This window comes from Triturus cristatus, chromosome 9 (genome assembly GCF_964204655.1).
Source record: "Triturus cristatus chromosome 9, aTriCri1.1, whole genome shotgun sequence".
In the NCBI taxonomy this organism is placed as follows: Eukaryota; Metazoa; Chordata; class Amphibia; order Caudata; family Salamandridae; genus Triturus; species Triturus cristatus.
In genome coordinates, this window is record NC_140592.1 from 878,188,828 (window position 1) to 878,208,854 (window position 20,027).

Sequence of the window (20,027 nt, forward strand, 5' to 3'; positions counted from 1 at the left end):
CATGTCTCCCTCCGTGTCCCCCGACGATGCTGTGGGCAGGGTGAAGAGACAGAAATTAATCATACACCTGTATACATATGTCACATGAGTCAAATCTACTTAGGTCACAGTGCATAGCCTGAAAAAAAGGAAGAGTTACAATTACAAAACAAGGTACATATGTAGGCCCTGCAAGACACAGTTGTGTGACCCACCATGCCATGGAAAAACTATGGAGAGCATGACACAATAGCAAATGAGATGACATGGAATTTTGACTGAGGAGCAAGGCCCTGGGGACAATCCAGCACTGCATCTGCACCACACAGCGTGGCAGGAAATAGGGATGAGCAGGGACCATAGGCAGGAACTAGAGGCACATGCAGCATAGGTAATACTGATAACATGCCCACCCTGACTGGCACACTGCACCTTGAGTGTATGTCCAGACAAACATCACACACTGGCCAGTCCTAGCAAGGAGATTACAGGTCTTGACATGTAGGCCATGCCCGCACCACCCACCCCCTACATGAGACAAATCTGTGGAGACACAGGAAGCACTTACATCTCTTAGTCTGTGAAATACACATGGGATGCAATAATTCAAGATTGCACACCAAATACTCAAGGTGCGCATGTCCACATAATCATGTACAAATGGCCATCATCAGATGATTGCAACAAGACACACAGGCAATGGCCACCGTGAGTATGTACTTGGAAAATCAGGTCAGGCAGGACAGTGGACACTTGTAATACATCTCACGTCAATACACATGGTGCCAGGGGACAATGGCACAGAGCACAACCTATGCTGTAGACACAGAGATTGTCGACATTCTCGGATTACACACATGATACCTAGGAAAATATGCCCCTGGGGACAGTAATGGCCACACAACTCCATGCTCCTGAATGGGAATGACTGCAACACACGCTAACATTCCTGCACTATGCGTAACGCACACTCATGCACATCATGTCACAGGCCACCACATGGGACATGCCTGCTGGAAGGCCTGGCACTCGAGAGATTAACTCCCATGTCTGGACTCAGCATTAGTGCCAACTGACATGGAACCCACAAGTCCAGAACTGGACAGGGCACAGGCAAGGTCACAAAACCTGTTACACACCACCCCCACACATGATGCTGCAGGCATTGTACACTTGTAGAAGGTGTCAGGCTACATAACCTTGTGATGGAGTGACTACACACAGACCAATGAACACATTGCAAGGAGGGGAAGGGAGGCAGGAGAGCACTGCAATACTGTGGGGAACAGGATCTGCACAGCGCCATAAACCCTGGAAGTGTATCCATGGAACAGTGCACTTACAAATGCTGGTGAAACACAACAAACACACACATGTACCTACCCCCTTCCGGCTGCTGCATGTCCTGTAGACGCCTGTCCAAGTCTGAAAAGATCACCGTCAGCACACGTTTCTGGATGTGGGAGAGACGGCGGCGCCCGCGGTTCTTATGGCTCTCAGATGAGTCCCCCAGCAGGACCCGTGCGATCCTCCGCGTCCAGCACCGGATATCCTGCCAGCGTTTCCTCACCTGGGACAGGTGCCGCCTCCGACCATCCGCACTCCTCACGGCGCTGACGGCGTCCAGCCATATCTGCTCCTTGGCAGAGGCGTCTACCTGTGAGGATGAACAAGTGACACTACATCAATACACCTGGCACATGTCACAGGGACACAGATTAGAACACATTTGCTGTTTACAACAAGGCATAGTGTGCATCCAACGCATTGCACCTTTGTCATAGGGACATGATCCTCTGGGGGAAGGCCAAAAGCAGTACGTGCCATTGAAAGGACACAGGTGGAATGAGGGCAACTACACAATCAATGAGCCAGGCTCACACTGTGCATCACACCCACCCCTCCTGTCTCTGGGCACTGCTGGGAGGACTCTGCACCCACCCCTCCTGTCTCTGGGCACTGCTGGGAGGACTCTGCACCCACCCCTCCTGTCTCTGGGCACTGCTGGGAGGACTCTGCACCCACCCCTCCTGTCTCAGGGCACTGCTGGGAGTGATAGGCACCCACCCCTCCTGTCTCAGGGCACTGCTGGGAGGACTCTGCACCCACCCCTCCTGTCTCAGGGCACTGCTGGGAGTGATAGGCACCCACCCCTCCTGTCTCAGGGCACTGCTGGGAGTGATAGGTACCCACCCCTCCTGTCTCAGGGCACTGCTGGGAGGACTCTGCACCCACCCCTCCTGTCTCAGGGCACTGATGGGAGTGATAGGCACCCAACCCTCCTGTCTCAGGGTACTGCTGGGAGTGATAGGCACCCACCCCTCCTGTCTCAGGGCACTGCTGGGAGGACTCTGCACCCACCCCTCCTGTCTCAGGGCACTGCTGGGAGGACTCTGCACCCACCCCTCCTGTCTCAGGGCACTGCTGGGAGTGATAGGCACCCACCCCTCCTGTCTCAGGGCACTGCTGGGAGGACTCTGCACCCACCCCTCCTGTCTCAGGGCACTGCTGGGAGTGATAGGCACCCAACCCTCCTGTCTCAGGGCACTGCTGGGAGTGATAGGCACCCACCCCTCCTGTCTCAGGGCACTGCTGGGAGGACTCTGCACCCACCCCTCCTGTCTCAGGGCACTGCTGGGAGGACTCTGCACCCACCCCTCCTGTCTCAGGGCACTGCTGGGAGTGATAGGCACCCAACCCTCCTGTCTCAGGGCACTGCTGGGAGTGATAGGCACCCACCCCTCCTGTCTCAGGGCACTGCTGGGAGGACTCTGCACCCACCCCTCCTGTCTCAGGGCACTGCTGGGAGTGATAGGCACCCACCCCTCCTGTCTCAGGGCACTGCTGGGAGTGATAGGCACCCACCCCTCCTGTCTCAGGGCACTGCTGGGAGTGATAGGCACCCACCCCTCCTGTCTCAGGGCACTGCTGGGAGACATCAGGCATTCCCCCCCCGGGACCCCCTACAGTACATAGCATGTGTGTCACACCTGGACACAATGGCAGAAGTCACAGTCACAAAAAAGGGACACAGTCTGTGCCAGTGGACACTGCACTCACCTGATAACCTGGTCGCCCATACAGCATGGGGTACCGTGGGAGGATCACATCCACCAAAGCCATGTTCTCCTCCAGGGTGAATGGCTGTGACCTCTCCACAGCCCTTGACATGGTTCCAGGGAATCAGTAGCAGCAGCTGGGTCGTGGAATACAGAGATGTGTAGGCAAGTGCTCCCTCATGGGACCTGGCTGCCTTATATCTGCCTTGCTGGCCCATCTCATGCACAGGAGTACAGAGTGATTGGTCGCTCACATTTGCATCCTATGTTTCCTCCAATCCCTTCAAACCTAGCAGTCTGTGGGTTCTCAATCTGTTTTTTTCTCCTGCATGATGTCAGCCCCACAAACACATTGCAACAAAGTAGATTAATTCCAACTGACTTCTGCTGTGCACCTTCCTGAACAAATTCAAAATTTGAACTTGGTCTTCATGACAACCAGCATGCATGTAGGCCTAAATACTTGTCCCTCATGTGTCCCCTATGTAATTTGGAGCTTCACACACAGGTACGGTGCGTTCCGAGGCCCTAGGGCACCCCAAATGCATAGCAACGGCCCGTACACGCGTGCCTACGTTCACTATCACTATGGGTGTCCTCGCGTATGCGTACTCGTAGTGGTACGGCCCGTACACACGCCTGTACGCTCACTATCACTACGTGTACGCATACGCGAGGACACCCATAGTGATAGGGAGCGTACAGGCGTGTGTACAGCCCGTACCACTACGAGTACGCATACACGAGGACACCCATAGTGATAGGGAGCGTACAGGCGTGTGTACGGCCCTACCACTATGGGTGTTCTTGCGTATGCGTACTCGTAGTGGTACGGACCGTACACATGCCTGTACGCTCACTATCACTACGTGTACGCATACGCGAGGACACCCATAGTGATAGGGAGCGTACAGGCGTGTGTACGGCCCGTACCACTACGAGTACGCATACGCGAGGACACCCATAGTGACAGGGAGCGTACAGGCGTGTGTACGGCCCGTACCACTACGAGTACGCATACGCGTGGACACCCATAGTGATAGGGAGCGTACAGGCGTGTGTACGGCCCGTACCACTACGAGTACGCATACGCGAGGACACCCATAGTGACAGGGAGCGTACAGGCGTGTGTACGGCCCTACCACTATGGGTGTTCTTGCGTATGCGTACTCGTAGTGGTACGGACCGTACACATGCCTGTACGCTCGCCATCACGATGGGTACACATACGGCAGCACTCCCATAGTGATATGGGAACGTACACAGGCCCTCTTAGCAGCAGTACGGCGGTTTTCACACATCACAGTGGTGACAGGCAGCACACAGGAAGGAATAGGGCGGACATACTTGTCCATGGATGGACATACTTGTCCATGAATGGACATCAAGGCATTGTCTGTGCATTACTACATGTGTGGGGCACAGGTGTGACAGGCTGTGATGTGGAACATTACTCCTGAGTCGAGAAGGCACCAGATGTATGATGAGATGTGTACAGATGTAATGTGTGATGGTGCAATGTGTGCCAGGCATGCCCTTGACTCCTTTGACATGTGTGCATGTCGTACTGCACACTTGGGATGAGCGTCACTGGCATGGCACGGACACCAACACACGGAAGTGTCCCCTGATGCCCGGTACAGGAGTTACCACACCTGACTTGTCACTACCCACGGTGCACGATGTGACTATCTCATGTATGTGTGGGGGCTTCCCATTAGGTTGATGTTGGAGCACCCTCAAAAGCTGCAGCTGTTGCAGCAACCAACATGTGTCTGTGTGTAGATTGACATTGCACACTGTTCCGCACACCATGCCACATGTGGTATCGGATGTGAGGTGCGCATGTATGCATGGGACACGGAGTAGCGTGACAAGGACATGTCTGCATCCTCTCAATGAATGTGTGGTGAGTCATGACATGTGCACCTTCATGGCAAGGTGTGTGGGCTGTCCTAGTGTAATGTCATGTGACCTGTGGCTCTAGTGTTCCGCTACCAGTCTCTGCAATCGGCATCCTACTTCTGCTGATGTGTGGGTGTATGTCACTCCTGTCTTGCGTCTGGCTGTTCACTTGCACTGGGACACAGCTAACCCCATGGCATGGCATGGGGAGGTTCTCAATCTCCGTGTGTAGCTGGGTCTTGGTAGGAATGTCACCTGGCAGCCATACGTGTCCAGGGCATGTAGCATATACCTGACTCCCTATGTAGCATATGTGTATTAACAGATTAACATGTGCTCAGTACATATAAATTGTTGTCGTAGTGCACTCACTCTTCCTTGTCACTTCCAAATTACTGCAGAGCGCCGCCTCTTGCCCGGCCAATTCCGGACTTGGCTGCCATGCGGGAGAATGACAGTATCCGGTGCTACCGCTTCCCCCAACCGTTGATTCTGGAGTTGACGGCGAGACTGGCACCACACCTGCAACCGCAGCACAGGTATCCTACGGCACTGACACCCCAGCTGAAGGTAATGGCAGCCCTACATTTTCTTGCCACGGGTACCTTTCAATATACCATAGCTCATGTTGGTGGCATGTCCCAGAGCATGTTCTGCCATGTGCTGCATGATTTCTTAGAGGCCATGTTGATTCACCTGGATGACTTCATCAAGTTCCCAACCCCTGAACAGTTGACTGGGGTCAAGCGTGGATTCTATGCCCTGGGAGGGATGCCCCATGTCATTGGGTCCATAGATGGGACACATGTAGCTTTGGTACCACCACACGCACGGGAGGTAGCGTACCGCAATCGGAAGCACTACCACTCCATCAATGCCCTTGTGGTGTGTCTGTCCAACATGGTGATTTCACATGTCTGTGCTCATTTTCCAGGATCAGCACACAATGCCTACATCATGAGGCGTAGCAGGGTGCCTGAAATGATGATGCAGCTGCGCAACGAACGAGCATGTGTTGTTGGTGGGTACAGTCTGTCTGTCCTGTATTTTGCATAGCCTACCAGCACGACCGCTTCACCAGTTCTAACGATGTCCAAGTGCTTCCCATGTAGGGGACGCTGGCTATCCCAACATGCCATGGCTGCTCACACCTCTCCGCAACCCCATCACGCCGGCCCAGCTCCGCTACAACACCACCCATGGCCGGACAAGGCGAGTGATAGAGAGGACGTTTGGCCTGCTGAAGAGCCGATTTCGGTGCCTCCACAAGACCGGCGGCGCGCTCCCATATGCCCCGGCGAAGGTCTGCAAAATCTTCATGGTCTGCTGCATGCTGCACAACATGGCAGTTGAGAAAGCTGTGCCACTCATCCTGGATCAACATGACGAGGACCATCCACCCGTGGAGGACGAAGGGCTTGGCAATGGGGCTAGTGATGTGGAGGATGTGGAGCCACAAGAGGACATCCGGACTCGGCTCATACGCGACTTCTTTGCTTAGTGGTGAGTACCAGTGTCTGAGTGTGCACACATTGCTCCACGTGTGGCATGTGTTGTGATGTGTGTCTCCACCTGCATGTATGGCACGTGAGTCAGAGGTGTGTGTGGGTGTGTCACTGGAGTGATGGTGGCAGTGATGGTTGTATTTCCCCAGTCATAATTGTGACCTAGCATGTTGTCATCCATACATGTGTCGAGTACATGCACATGCAAGTGGCTGTGCTTTTTGTGGCTGACTTCTTGTGTGTCTCTCATCCCCAGGTACTTGCGCATGCCATCTGCTGGTTGCATTGTTGTGGCACTGCTATTCCTCATGGACACGTCATCGTGTGCTGACTCAGCGTTACACGCACGGACAAGTTTGGAAGTCTCCTTAGGGTAAGGGATGCATCAGGGGTGTATTGGGTGTGGCAGTTGTTCACGATGTATGCACACTGCCCCTGTCGATGTTTGGTTCCTCTGCAGCCATGTAGCATCACCATGGGACACGACATGCAGCTGTGTACACCTGAATAGATGGTCTGACTGGTTGACAGTCATCAGTGATGGGATAGTGGATTGTGATGATGGCATCAATGTGTGTAACACTGCCCTCGGACACATACGGTTTGCATTGGCTTGACATGGTGTGGGACTTCTACATCAGCGGATCAATGGTGTATGGCTGTCTCTCCGTGAGCAGCTGTGGGTGTTTAGCTGTTGGCCGACAATTGTGTGCCAGTTCCATGGCTATCACGCATTTGTGCTGCAGAAGGGGGGTGCCAGTGTTGGACCCACATGTTACTCCACATGAAGTGTTCATGTGTACTTCAAGTTGCCTCTGCAATCCCGAAAACATGACTAATAAAGGTGTCGCTATGCCTCCAAGGTGCCTCTTCTCAGTCAATGCTGGTGTGTTGCCACGGTGCATCCAGCATGTCTGGCATGGTTTCCCCTGATAGTGGATATGTGTCTATGTGTCGAGTAGCAAGATGCAAGCTGTGTGTGCGGGCTGAGACTGTGTATTATGCATGATGTCCATGACTGTGTGGGTATTGTGACATGTGCCATCCCCATGCATCCAACGTTGGCCAGGCCCCCATTCTCTGCATCCACCGGACTCAAGCTTGCAGGACATGGTTCTGCCACCTGTCTACACATACCTGGGTGCCCCCCAGGACACTGGACTGGATCCCTGACCTCTGCTCATGACTGTTGCTGTACTCAATGTGTCTGTCAGCACGGTTGTGCGGCCACCCCCTCAGCTGGTTGGGCCCATCACGGGTGTGTATGGTGCTCCGTGTCTGTCTTGCCTAATACACTGTGACCCGTGTGTCCTGTGCCAGACTCAGGCCCCAGGGTGTGGATGGTTGAAGTCAAAAGAGAACTCAGGCATGTTTAGACTTTACAAGACACATGTAAGGTAATAATGCAACCAGCAGGCATCTTCTCTTCATGGTGTGAATCTTTTATTTTGGGGGGGGGGGGGGTATGACGTGAGGGGCTTTCCGGGAGTTTGGAATCCAAAGTTCAGTAGGGGAGTTGGTGTCCTTGCCATTGGAAGTCCTCAGAGTCCATGCCACAGTCTTTGTCAACATTGGTCAGACAGTGACCAGCAAGGCCATGTGGCAGAGAATGTCTCTTGATGCTGTGATGCTGTTGCTCCAGTGGGCCAGGTGCCAGGCCAGGTGTCCTGGGAGATGGTGATGTAGCGCCGACCCTCACGGTCCTTTCCGTGAACGACCCGGCCTCCTGCGGGGACCCTCAGAAGCAGGCCGTGACGATGTTTGGGATGCTCCATCGGATGTTTCCTCCTCCTCCTGATCCCTCCCTGTGGGTGGTGATGTTCTACGCCTTCTGGCACAGGGAGGGTTGCCCATGTTGTCGGCCATCCGACGGAGTGTATTGTGAATCCCCTGGAACACCGTCACGAGCTCAGCCTGTCTGTCCTCCATCCTCCGTTGGTGTTGCAGTAGACAGGCATGTTGCTGGGCCTGCTGGGCCTTTATCTCATCGAGGGTCCCCTTGATCTCATTGAGGGTGGACACAACCTGGGCCATGCCTGTGGTGTCCTGCCGGTATGTGTCCAGGATGTTACGGACATGGGAATATACCGGTTCCCCAGCCAACTGGTCAGGCTGGCGCCTCCGCCGTCCTCCACTCCCACCACCCCTGCCCACTTGCACCTGGCCTGCCCTTGTGGGCACATCGGGTCTCCGGGACCCCTGAGGGGTGGCATTGGCGTTGTCGCCTGCCTCCTCCTGGGTGCCCGGGACACCGTGTCCCTCCTGGCCAGCCTGGCTGCTTTGTGGTGGTGGGGCAGGGATCCGGGGTATCTCCTGGGATGTGGCAGGAGTGGGGGTGGTAGTTGGCCCCGTTGTACCTGACGCAGGTGCTGCAGGTGGTTGGACACCAGACGGGCCAGGTTGGTCGGGGTCGTCCACAGAGTGGTGAGAGTCGTCGCTGCCGGTGGGATCGGGCTCCCGCAGATCCGGGTCCTGTGAGTCTTCCCCCCCAGTGTTGGGGGGTGAACCACGAGGTTGACCTGTGTGTGAGAGAGACAATGTTAATTTTGGTCCATGCAACATCCATGTTTCATCAGTTTCAAAGTTGGCACATTTCCTCTTGGAATTAGGATCTGTCTTGCATTCCACTCACAGTGCACTTGTGCATGGGTGTGTCCCTTGGGCACCACTTTGGCCCCTTTAACTATGTGTGGCACAGTCTTACTTGCTGCGTCAAGTGTGACTGCAGTCAGCAGTGGAGTGGGCAGGTGTGGCGAGCCATGCATTGGCGCCTTCCGTGTAGCACTGTACATGTGCACATGGAGTGGATCCACACACTTATATAATGCAGGTAGCTGGCGTTGTGCTCGTGCACAGGTTGTGACATGGCCCTGTGTTTTGCCATGGAGAAGAGGGGGGGTTCTGGCACTGGCCACCCTTGGCTACATGCACGCAGTCTACCTGCTGACGAGCAGACATTCGCACACACCACACGGCTGATTTGCTCTCCCTGTGTCTCCCTCCCTCTCTGTCCCCCTCTCCCTCCCTCCGTGTGTCAGCCTCCTCCCTCTGTCCGTGTCCCTGTGTCTCCCTCCCTCTCTGTCCCCCTCTCCCTCCCTCCGTGTGTCAGCCTCCTCCCTCTGTCCGTGTCCCTGTGTCTCCCTCCCTCTCTGTCCCCCTCTCCCTCCCTCCGTGTGTCAGCCTCCTCCCTCTGTCCGTGTCCCTGTGTCTCCCTCCCTCTCTGTCCCCCTCTCCCTCCCTCCGTGTGTCAGCCTCCTCCCTCTGTCCGTGTCCCTGTGTCTCCCTCCCTCTCTGTCCCCCTCTCCCTCCCTCCGTGTGTCAGCCTCCTCCCTCTGTCCGTGTCCCTGTGTCTCCCTCCCTCTCTGTCCCCCTCTCCCTCCCTCCGTGTGTCAGCCTCCTCCCTCTGTCCGTGTCCCTGTGTCTCCCTCCCTCTCTGTCCCCCTCTCCCTCCCTCCCTCCGTGTGTCAGCCTCCTCCCTCTGTCCGTGTCCCTGTGTCTCCCTCCCTCTCTGTCCCCCTCTCCCTCCCTCCGTGTGTCAGCCTCCTCCCTCTGTCCATGTCCCTGTGTCTCCCTCCCTCTCTCCCTCCCTCCGAGTGTCAGCCTCCTCCCTCTGTCCGTGTCCCTGTGTCTCCCTCCCTCTCTGTCCCCCTCTCCCTCCCTCTGTGTGTCAGCCTCCTCCCTCTGTCCGTGTCCCTGTGTCTCCCTCCCTCTCTGTCCCCCTCTCCCTCACTCCGTGTGTCAGCCTCCTCCCTCTGTCCGTGTCTTACCTTTTGTCCTGAATTTTGACCTCCTGTCCTGAATTTTTGTTCTGAATTTTTACCCTTTGTTCTTATTTTTTACACTCACTGTCCTGAATTTGCACCCATGCCAGCTGGTCACCCTATGTGCATGTCATTTCCTGAGTTAGACTCTCTGGCGTTTATTTTGCAGTGATGAGCGCGCTCTGTTTAACCATAAAATTAATTCTAAACTGTAGTCTAAAATACGTAGGAGAGTCCCTTTGACCGAACTGCATTCGTTTTGTAAATGTAATTTAGTCTGGCGTTCTGAATCTGGCACAACTAAGCCAGCACAGTGAAACCCGAAACTAGGAACACACGTAGACACGTACTTTGGGTCAGGTGGCAGCTACACGAAGCCGGTATAAATATAAGAAGCTTTTGCCCAGCCGCAGTGCACCAATTTTATTGTTGCGTGGCCCAAGTCAATAGCACAATGACTATATTAGATATTTGAAATATAATTTGAACACAAAGTGAATGATGTTCAAGTTGGAATTTCGCAGACAGGTGGCACACGTGACAAAACCGTACCTCTCGCGGGGCAATTTTGCAGTTTTAACACTTATGGTGGGCTTCTCACAGTGAAACAATACACACAACCGAAACGAGTGTTCACATAAGGCCCACGCTTTGCGTTCAGTAAATTAATATATTCAAACGCATCTCCTTCTTGGACATGAATGACGGACTTTCAATGGCCAGACGGGGTGCTTCGGAACTGGGCGGCCATCTTGAAGTTATAGTTCTAGCGGTAGGTGTGGTCCTAAGCCAGGCAGAACAATAAAAGGAAGCGCCGAAAAGCTGACATGGTGCTACTTATTGCATTGGAACTTGCAACGCTTCACTAAACTTCCATACTGTAGTCAATGGCGCCCAGATACAAAATGCAAGACAGTTTGTGAAAGCCGATTCCAAGCCTTGCCTAATACAAATGTGCACCTTAACTTGAAGGGTATTTTGTGTTGTGTCTTCCATCGAACTGTTTAAAAGCCGCATTGTTTACATTCAAACGTACGTAAACGTTGGCATTCTAAAAATGCACTTGTGAGATGAAAGGTGCAAAAAGTGTTTTTGGGCTCACAGGGAAATCATTATTTACGATGTTTCATATTAAAGTGTTCTTCCTCGAGACTTCAGAAACATTTTTTTTAAACTTACTTTTAAGTAACTATACAAATCACCATTTTCAAGATGGCCACTGTGCCTACTTGTGCCCAGTGATAGTGCGCCCTGCGCACATTCTTTTCGTCTGCGAATTTGGAGCAATCTTAGGCGCCTAGATTTTTGCCCTGAGTTCCTTACTCCAATTCAAAATTACTACTTTTCGACCCTTCTTACAAATACTTGGAGTAATTAAAACGTTCTCCAATTCCATTATCGATTCCACTGTCGATGACGCTATGAGGGACACCGAAAAGCAAATCGTCCAATGGGCGGCTGAAGCAAATGGCGAAACGTTGGCGGGTGTTGGCCTAATTCTCGCCTCCGATTGGCTGGTGTCCTCCCCCACCCATAAAAGGATATTTACACCGGGTTGAGATAGCGTCAGAAATAGACGGCGCAGAAGGAGGCAGAACTATAATACACTCCAGTCCCGCTTGGAAAGAAGCTGTGGCTACCCGCCACCTCGGACTTATTTACCATCTACATAGAACAGAGGAGCAACACCGTACGCGTCATACCTGCGATCTGTCTTTAAATAAAATAACTGGAATAAAAGGAACACCCTATTTACTGTAAATCAGCCTCGTGACCGGCAGGAAGGCGTGTTACAAGACTGCGTGGGCTTCCTGTATTGGACAACTGTGTGTAGAGATCGGACGTTCTTGTTACCCTGAAAGCAGTTCTCAGTTAATACTGTGTGTTCGTTCTCGTAGTCTTCGGAGTCTGGTTGATTCAGAGTTTACTTGTGCTTTCTGTGACGTTCAGTGCAGAGAACCTGTCTCCCACATACACACACGTCATTTTCGGTGCTGCTGTGTATCTGGGCTACGCCTTCCAGTGCATCTAAACCTGAGCTCCAGTCCGCGACCAACTCAAGTGCTGAGCTGCTCACCCGGCACTCATGGCAATGGATTTCTTGGCTGGCTGTGCAGGAGGTAAGGGCTACGCTGCAGAGTTGTGCACGCCTCTATCTCCTATTGATAATAAAAGAAGACGTTTATGTATTATTATGTAGATGTGTTAGTATTTGCAGAGTTTGGCGCCCTGTATACATTCCGCAACACGTATTGTGTACATTTGTTTTCTTTGATTTTTATTTAAAGAATACATGGTGCGCTGACACTAACCTGGCCTTTTTTAATCGGGTATGATGTTTAATCCTCTAGCTTTTTTATGCTATATATTGTGCTCAATTCTCATTCGTTCCTCTTTTAGGACGCATAGCCATGGTGGCAGAGTTAAGCAAAAATCAGTATTACTGAAGAGAGGAAACCGGAGACCCACAACTGCCTCTTGAAACTCTTCACTATTGTATTGGGTTATGTGTATTTTTAATAGTTTATAACGCGTTGGACATTGTGTATTGTACCGAGCCACCTTGATTTTACTATTTATCAGCGTGGTGAAATGTTATGCTTAAACTGCTGACAAATACTGTTCCCACTAATACCTTCTGAGCAGCATTATGTTTTTGTGCGAAATAGGCACCAGGCCGGGGATAGTGGAAGTTTACTTGGCTGTCCAGTAATAACGTGATTACTTTTGGGAGTGCGAGGTAGTTCAGGACCCCAAGGAGACTAATCCGGGATTGAGAAGTTCATGGTTCATTTCGTTGCACGATTGCTGTTGGTGTATAAAAGCAAATATGCATTTACATTTGTAGCAGAATCTTCACTTCTTGAAGCAGTGGTGTTATATTGCTGTACAATACTGCTTCTGGGCCTCCTCTCATCTACCAAACACATGGACACGGTTGTTCTACAGCTATCCACCTTTCAAAAATTACGGCGGGGTTTGGATGCTGCCACCCGTTGGTGAACTTAAAAGGAAGTGGCCGATGATCATCCATCTTAATGACCAACATTGGGGTCCAACTTCTGAGAGCTAGGCCTTCTTCCAAAGCACCACCCCTTTGGCGATACTCCAAAAGATGTATTCCCACCCTGTTAATAGGAGAACTCCGATCATGTGCCAACTTCTGAGGGATGGCTTTTATTCTTTTAATGAGTTGACGTAACTCTTTGGGGTGGTTTTCGGACTGCCCCCTCCTCTCTCTTGCCCTTACTTTAATTCCACCGATAACTTGAAGACCTATTGCTGGGTGACATGCATACTTGTTGCCAGCCCCCTGGAGGTGAATGAGTGGCTTCTACCTACCTGGCAACTCTTTGCGGCTGGTTGGCAAACTACATTTCTTGACCAAATGTTCTGATTCCATCTACTTCCCAAACACTTTGGGTCCTCTGGTCATCCTTTCCATTGGTCTGTGAGGCCAGCTAACAGGCATCCATCTACTTGAGTAGCTTTTAAGAGCTAGGTGGCAGGTAGCCCCCATTCACTTCATCAATCCCTGTGAGTTGGCCAGTAGACTTCTGCCGACTTCAGCAAGAACCAGGAAATGCCTGGTAAGTTTGCATTCTCTTTCCCACCTCATTAGAAGCAACTGAAAAGTTTCAGTCTTCCACACCTGTCTTCAGAATATGGTAGAAATCTTTGTCTCTTTCCCACTAACATCTTTACCCCCTGTCATATATTATAAGGATATTGCAAGTCACTGAGGAGTTCCATAGCCATATAGAGGAACGAGGCTGCATTCCTTTACAAGGTGATCAATCTCCAAGGTGACTTGCAGTATCCTTATAAACATCATCACCTTTCTCATAACTAACTTAAAACCTTGGTGCGTAGTTATTTCATATGAAAGAGCGAGCAGATTTGCAAAGACAAAGAATTAAAAAAAGAAAGCCTCTAGTGAAAAAATAAAACGCATCAAAAAACCTGTTAGATATTTGTTGGAAACGGATATTAGACATTTAAAAAAAAAAACGGTAGCACGGAACTTGTAGAAACCTGCAGAAAGATTCTGCAAAAAATAAACACATTCTCTCTGCTTGTCATTGTAAGCTATTAAAATGCTGCGAAAGAAAAGCCTGCGTTTCCTTTTCCTTTGCTAAACAGCTGCTTCAATTATATAGGACTACCAATTTGAGACCTTCACTCCATTTCCGTTCACAAAGGCGTTCCTTCTACTGGCTTATTAATCTCCCCCACTTCTTTAGAGTAGTTGTTAAATATTCTTTGTTGGTGGCCACTGACTTCTAAGAATGGTGTGACAGACTAGCGCCTCCTGGAAAATAGGATTCTGGTAACTTTTTTCTGCATGGGTAGGTTCTTAACTGGTTACCAGCTTCTGCTGAGCTTTCATTTGTGTACTCTGCACTGTATGAACACCCACCCTATCCTTATTCGGTATGCGTCGCCCGCTCTGGTTTTTTTTTTTTAAACGAATTATCTATTTCCTTTGTAACTGGCAGGAAGGTCATTAGCAACTTCTGTATGTAGTTAGACAGCCATTAGATAGTTGTGATATAATGAGAAGGAATTGACAGTAAACCAAACACTTCTATTTCACTTTCTGCTGGTGACCTTAACTTAAACAATTAATCTGTTCCATTTTTGGGGGGGAGAGGGGGTTGCATTTGGTGCGTGTTCATCAGCTTTGAAGCAACCCAATGTTTTGTTTACTTCAACTATTAGCCTAGAACTCCCATGCAGGTTGTTAGGTGCTAAAGAGAGGCCGAACTTATCTGTTTGTTATTGCCGAATTTGGATTCCTTCTTTTTAGGTCTCGCCTGACCCAGCGCATGCGCTGGTCTGGCGAGACTTATTGAGAGGGCTCCAAAAAGTGCTACCAGGCCAGCCTAGAGCTACAGTGCATGTGCGCGGGCGCGCGCGCCGCGTTTTACCGCAATTACTTTTAACTTTCGCGGCCGCTTTGATGTTGATCACGATCGCAATCGCGATCACTTTCACTTTCGCGGCCGCAAGGCCGCTTGGCATAGCCAATAGGTCTCGCTTTTGGGACCTTATAAGTAATTAGTTACCCAACTGTTGCATGGCTAAACACTTATAAGGTCCCAAAGGCGAGACCTATTGGCTATGCCAATGCTTGTTTTTTTTTTATCACAGTAGAAGCAGTAACTTTGAACCGAAATCTCACCTGCACTCATCGACGTTGAGGTAATTCACAGGTCCACATTAGCCACCGTGTTCGAGGTTATTAATATTGAGATACCTTGGTTAGACGAGTCTGACGATTAAAGTGAGACTGGTGTGATTGGTTGAAACAGCACTGCTGGGTGGGGTTCATGAAACTAATATTATTTCGGCAACCCTGCAATTGAAGTGACTAAACTATTCGATCATATTGAGGGTGAGTGCAGCAGTTTCTCGCATCACATCTGCTACATCCTTTTTCCATATTTTGCTCTAGGATGTGGTCCGTCAGCTAGACTGCCGACTTTGGTGCTGGAAACTAGGGTTCGAGCTTCGGGGTCGCGTTCACATCCTGTGATTCTGGGCAAAATCACGTAATCTCCCTGTGCCTGAATATGTAATGTAAATACGGTGCTCATGTACAGCGCTCCAATATCTTCTGGTCGAGTTCGCGCTATATAAAAGATGCAAAAAATCAGGTTCATCGTGTACTTGATATGTTTGGCATCATGGTTAAACAACGGTCGATTTATTACTCCATGTATGTACATTGTATTCTGGCACGCGCTATGATGGTGCTGATGTAGACTAAGCGCCCGTCTCCCCTTTTTCCCCGTTTAGTAACGTTGATGTATTGAGTGCCGCTGGGAGTTTTGTTTGGTGTGCTATTTACCATTGATGGAAAGTTGTCTTGCACGCCCTCCAAAATGACGAATCAGAACGGGCATTTGAGTCTGTCGTCAGGCACCAAGTGGGGGTTTCCGGATGTATATGTATAATTTTTGCACACCCACCAAACCGGCCAATAAGAAGAGCTTTGTCGTATTGGCAACGCGCGAGCCAATGAGCGCTGCGAAGCTTAGTTTTCGAGTAGCCAAGGCCTTATTTTTTTTTTCTTTAAGGTGGAAGGCAGCCATGTGTGCTTTCCGTTTTAAATGAAATGGGAGTTCTCGTTCAACCACGTTATCTACATCTTTCAAAATACGTCATCAAAGAGTACTGCTGATCACATAAGTTTGAAGTGGTGTTTATTTACTTTGTGCTTGGTGTTCGTGTACAGCAAGTCTTTTTATAGAACGCTTGTTTTGATCACAGAGAATTGGCACACAGCCCAACCATTCCTGTAGGAATAAATAATGTAACTAAAATTGAAGGAACTTGTTTTTCAAGAGTTTGCGAGGGAGGGGGGCGGGCATGATGAACTGAAAAGGATAACATTTACAAGTGCACACTTGCAATACATAACATGAATTAACTAGCTACCCACGGCTTAAAAGCTGGTTATATTGGCTTCGCCCTATCCGGCATGTGTCGCTAATGTGCTTCATTTATACAATCTCTTTATTTCCAGGTGCTGCAGGTGTACTTGTGGGACATCCATTTGACACTGTGAAGGTAGGTTAACTTTTGTATATTTGCCCATTGTTTAATGCTCTTCCAAACACTTGAATCATTGAGCAATTGTATAGTTTTCAAATTAGTTTCGTAGCAACAGGTTGCCATATCTGTAAGGACATGGAAACTGGATTGACTTGCACCGGGGTCTTACACTCAACGAACTATTTAAGTATCAGGAGTCAGAAACCGCATTTCAGCGTATTATGCCAACACTGTTTGCGTATTGCTCATTAAGTGGAGCAAAATCCTGTTGGCATTTTAGCAAGGTCTCGCCCTAATCAACCAAGTAAGCCCCAGGCTGTTTTTGATGTTTAAGCTGAGATTCAGGTGTTGGTCATGTTTCTTAAGCAAGATGTGGCTCATACAGAGCAGTTTCAGCACAGTTGTTGGTTAACTACTGGCCTGCAAGTGCCTGCATTTCCTCTCTATGGGCAATGTGACTCACTCTTTTCATGTCTTATTCCTTTTTCGGCTAAAAGTTGCAGAGAATGGAAATGAAGTAAACGTTTGCATTAGGTTGTATACCGAGAAAGATTTGATCCATCCGTTATTATTATTTTTTAGGTAGAGTCTGCACGCATGCCCTGCTCTGCGAGGCATGCAGTATTTGGAATATGGCTTCAAGGACCTCCCATCTTGTTAGTGCTCTTCAGTAAATGCCTGATTTTCATTGATGGGAATGCTTAATTAGGAGACTGCCCCGTTACATGTCCCCATACTTTTTGGTTTACTTATGGCGTTTTTGGCGCATTCCTTTATTTTTTTGGTCTCGGCCTGGCGAAAGCAGCGAATGCTCTGCTCTGCCATGCAGAGGCCTTTTGGAATCGATACAATTCCAGCGTGCATGCGGGGAGACAAACGAGACAGAAGATGTGCACGCGGGGATTGGATGCTTTACTGGCGGCATGATACACGGGGGACTTTTTTTCCCCTCCGCCAGTAAAGGCAGTCCCCGCGTGCATATCTTCTGTCCGTCCCATGACGGGCCGCGCTCGTTTTACTTTCCTCTGTGAGCTCCTTTTTTTTTTTTTTTTTTTTTTTTTTCTTCAAATTGACGGAGACAGGTTCTGGCAGCCTTTCGGCACCCTTTGCTGTTCTCAGTGAGCCAATATTTTAACCCGCAAACACGGATTCTGCTAACCCTTTCACTGCAGTGGGGTTGATAAAATACCACGCACTTCAGTTGTATATACACCCGCCGTTGGTTCATCCATGTCAGTGATATTTCTCTCTCTGTAGCCTCTCCCTTTTAAAGCTGCTGCTCTGAGCGCGAGGCCTTGTACGCCTATCCCACGCGCACATGCTGTGAAACACAGAAGGCTGGATAACTCCATATTCTGGTTTATTGTACTTGAGCGTAGCAGTCAGCGAATTCACAGGCAGCTGGCGGCAGAGGATTTCTTTGAGTGCACTGTCTGCTCTATCCCAAATGTAAGGCGTACCCTGAGCCACTGGAATTATGCCAAAATGGAAGGGTGACAAAATTGTCTGGCAAGAAAAGTCAAATTATGTGGAGAACTGTGGCACAATCCATTACAGCATTATTTTGCTATTTTAAAGCAAATTCGAAATGTCACGGCAAACTTAGGATCTCACTTGCACTAGTTTAAGACCTAACTAGAGCGACCAGCAACTGAAAGTTGAGAGACTTTGACAAGGGTGTTTCATTGTGCTGCACCATGTGTGGTGCTTTTATTTTAGTAACTGTTGATACTTTTGAGCTAGAAAAATGATGTTTTGCGTTAAAGTACCGGAATGTGTGGGGAGTGTGTGAGATCTAGAATTATGCGGAAATCGTCATGTGGCCCTTTGCACTGGGGTGACTGCTACAGAAGTCCATTAATGTTAGTATGGGAGGTCACAGAGTGAGAATTATTTTCACAGGATTCAGTTAATGTTACTCCCTGTTTTTATTTTCATTGTGGCTTATGGGTTCCTTGGGATACGCTAAATAATATGTATACACTGCAGGGTTTGTATGGCATGCACGCCCTAAAAAAATGAGCTGTCGACAAGGACATCAGTAACACACTCTACCGTTACTCATGCCATCGACCATGCAAGGATGAAAGGCAGCCTCATCCCGGATTCAAATCTGGACGGCCCTTCACACCATGCCCTAACCCACTGGCGGTCTCACCGGTCTAGGCCCCCACAGTCTCTGCAGAGGGCAGGGTAATGGAGCTGCACTCTCTCAAGCAGGCTAGCATATCCCAAAATATGAGGGTGCGTCATGGTCTTTTTGAACACCAGGAAAGTAATCAATTTAAAGCTTTTATTCGATTTGTACATACAAATCATACAAGCAGAAAGAATACATAGTTAAAATGTTTAAAATCACCATATGACCACTTGTAAGAAACAATGATAAGACGTTGTACAAAAGGCTAAAGTGCAACAATTAAGGAGTAATCTTGCCAATTTGGGTCAACGTACTATGATAAAAGCAAAACGTACAGGAATGAACAGACAATGGGCCTTTCCTAGCAGCTGTACATCAAAATTTATAAATAATCATAATATACTGTGGACATCAACAAAATAAGAATAATACCTTCGTTCCAAAAATGGTATAAAACTTGAAGACGTATATATACAAACAAAAATGTAAACAGTAATAGCAGCGTAATACAATACCTGGCAGCTGTATAACATAGGTACAGACAGGTAAGTATAAAAATATTATAGTGCAATACTTTTCCTGGCAGCTGTACATTTCAGAATAAAAGTAGCCAGGAAAAAACAGATCTCTTCGTTCTCTAATGAGGATAAGAGTATCAGTGCTGTTTCTGTAGTACGAATATTATATTTGATAAAAATTGGCTTAAGGTATTTTAACCTGAGAGAATGATAAAATTTACAGAGAAGTAAAAAGTGGCGACTATTCTGCCGGGAAATACTATCACACGGACAGGGTATATCTGAACTGGTTCTTGTGTTTGGAAATGCAACCAGGTGATGAACAATACCCAGTCTGACACGTGTTAAAACATACTGATGGGAAGGACGGGTCACATACACAAGATAGGATTGGAACCCCGAAATTAAATTTAGATCTTTATAAAATTTCACGGTAATAAGATTGCCAGAAATTTTATCTCGCTCTGCCTTTCGAAAGTTTAAAAACGTTGTCTTAATTTCTTTTTTGAAATAGAAACAACCTCTTTTGGCTCACGGAATACATCGATATTAAAAAGAAGGAGATACCAGCGGTGAATGTATCTCAACCACTGTATGCG

The 20,027-nt window shown here is 49.2% G+C and overlaps 2 protein-coding genes across 3 annotated transcripts in view; one reads left to right on the top strand and one right to left on the bottom strand.

The window, feature by feature from the left end:
* Positions 1-7,876: 7,876 nt before the first annotated feature.
* Positions 7,877-15,553, bottom strand: LOC146799000 (uncharacterized). 2 transcript variants are annotated; one of them, XR_014968825.1, is made up of 2 exons: positions 10,762-10,875; positions 7,877-8,967 (listed from the first exon to the last, which is right to left on the bottom strand). XR_014968825.1 is itself a non-coding variant. In XM_085626364.1 (2 exons), exons 1-2 carry the CDS (start codon positions 15,402-15,404, stop codon positions 8,144-8,146), a joined length of 834 nt encoding a protein of 277 aa, XP_085482490.1. In that variant the 5' UTR covers positions 15,405-15,553; the 3' UTR covers positions 7,877-8,143. The 2 variants fall into 2 exon arrangements, 1 of the variants encoding a protein (XP_085482490.1); XM_085626364.1 differs by lacking the exon at positions 10,762-10,875 and adding an exon at positions 15,395-15,553.
* SLC25A29 (solute carrier family 25 member 29) overlaps positions 11,643-20,027 on the top strand; it is a 73,759-nt gene continuing 65,374 nt past the window's right edge. The window contains exons 1-2 of the mRNA XM_085626363.1: positions 11,643-12,329; positions 16,742-16,785. Coding sequence (XP_085482489.1) covers positions 12,296-12,329; positions 16,742-16,785 — 78 coding nt within the window. The 5' untranslated portion in view covers positions 11,643-12,295. The remainder of the gene's footprint in view (positions 12,330-16,741; positions 16,786-20,027) is intronic.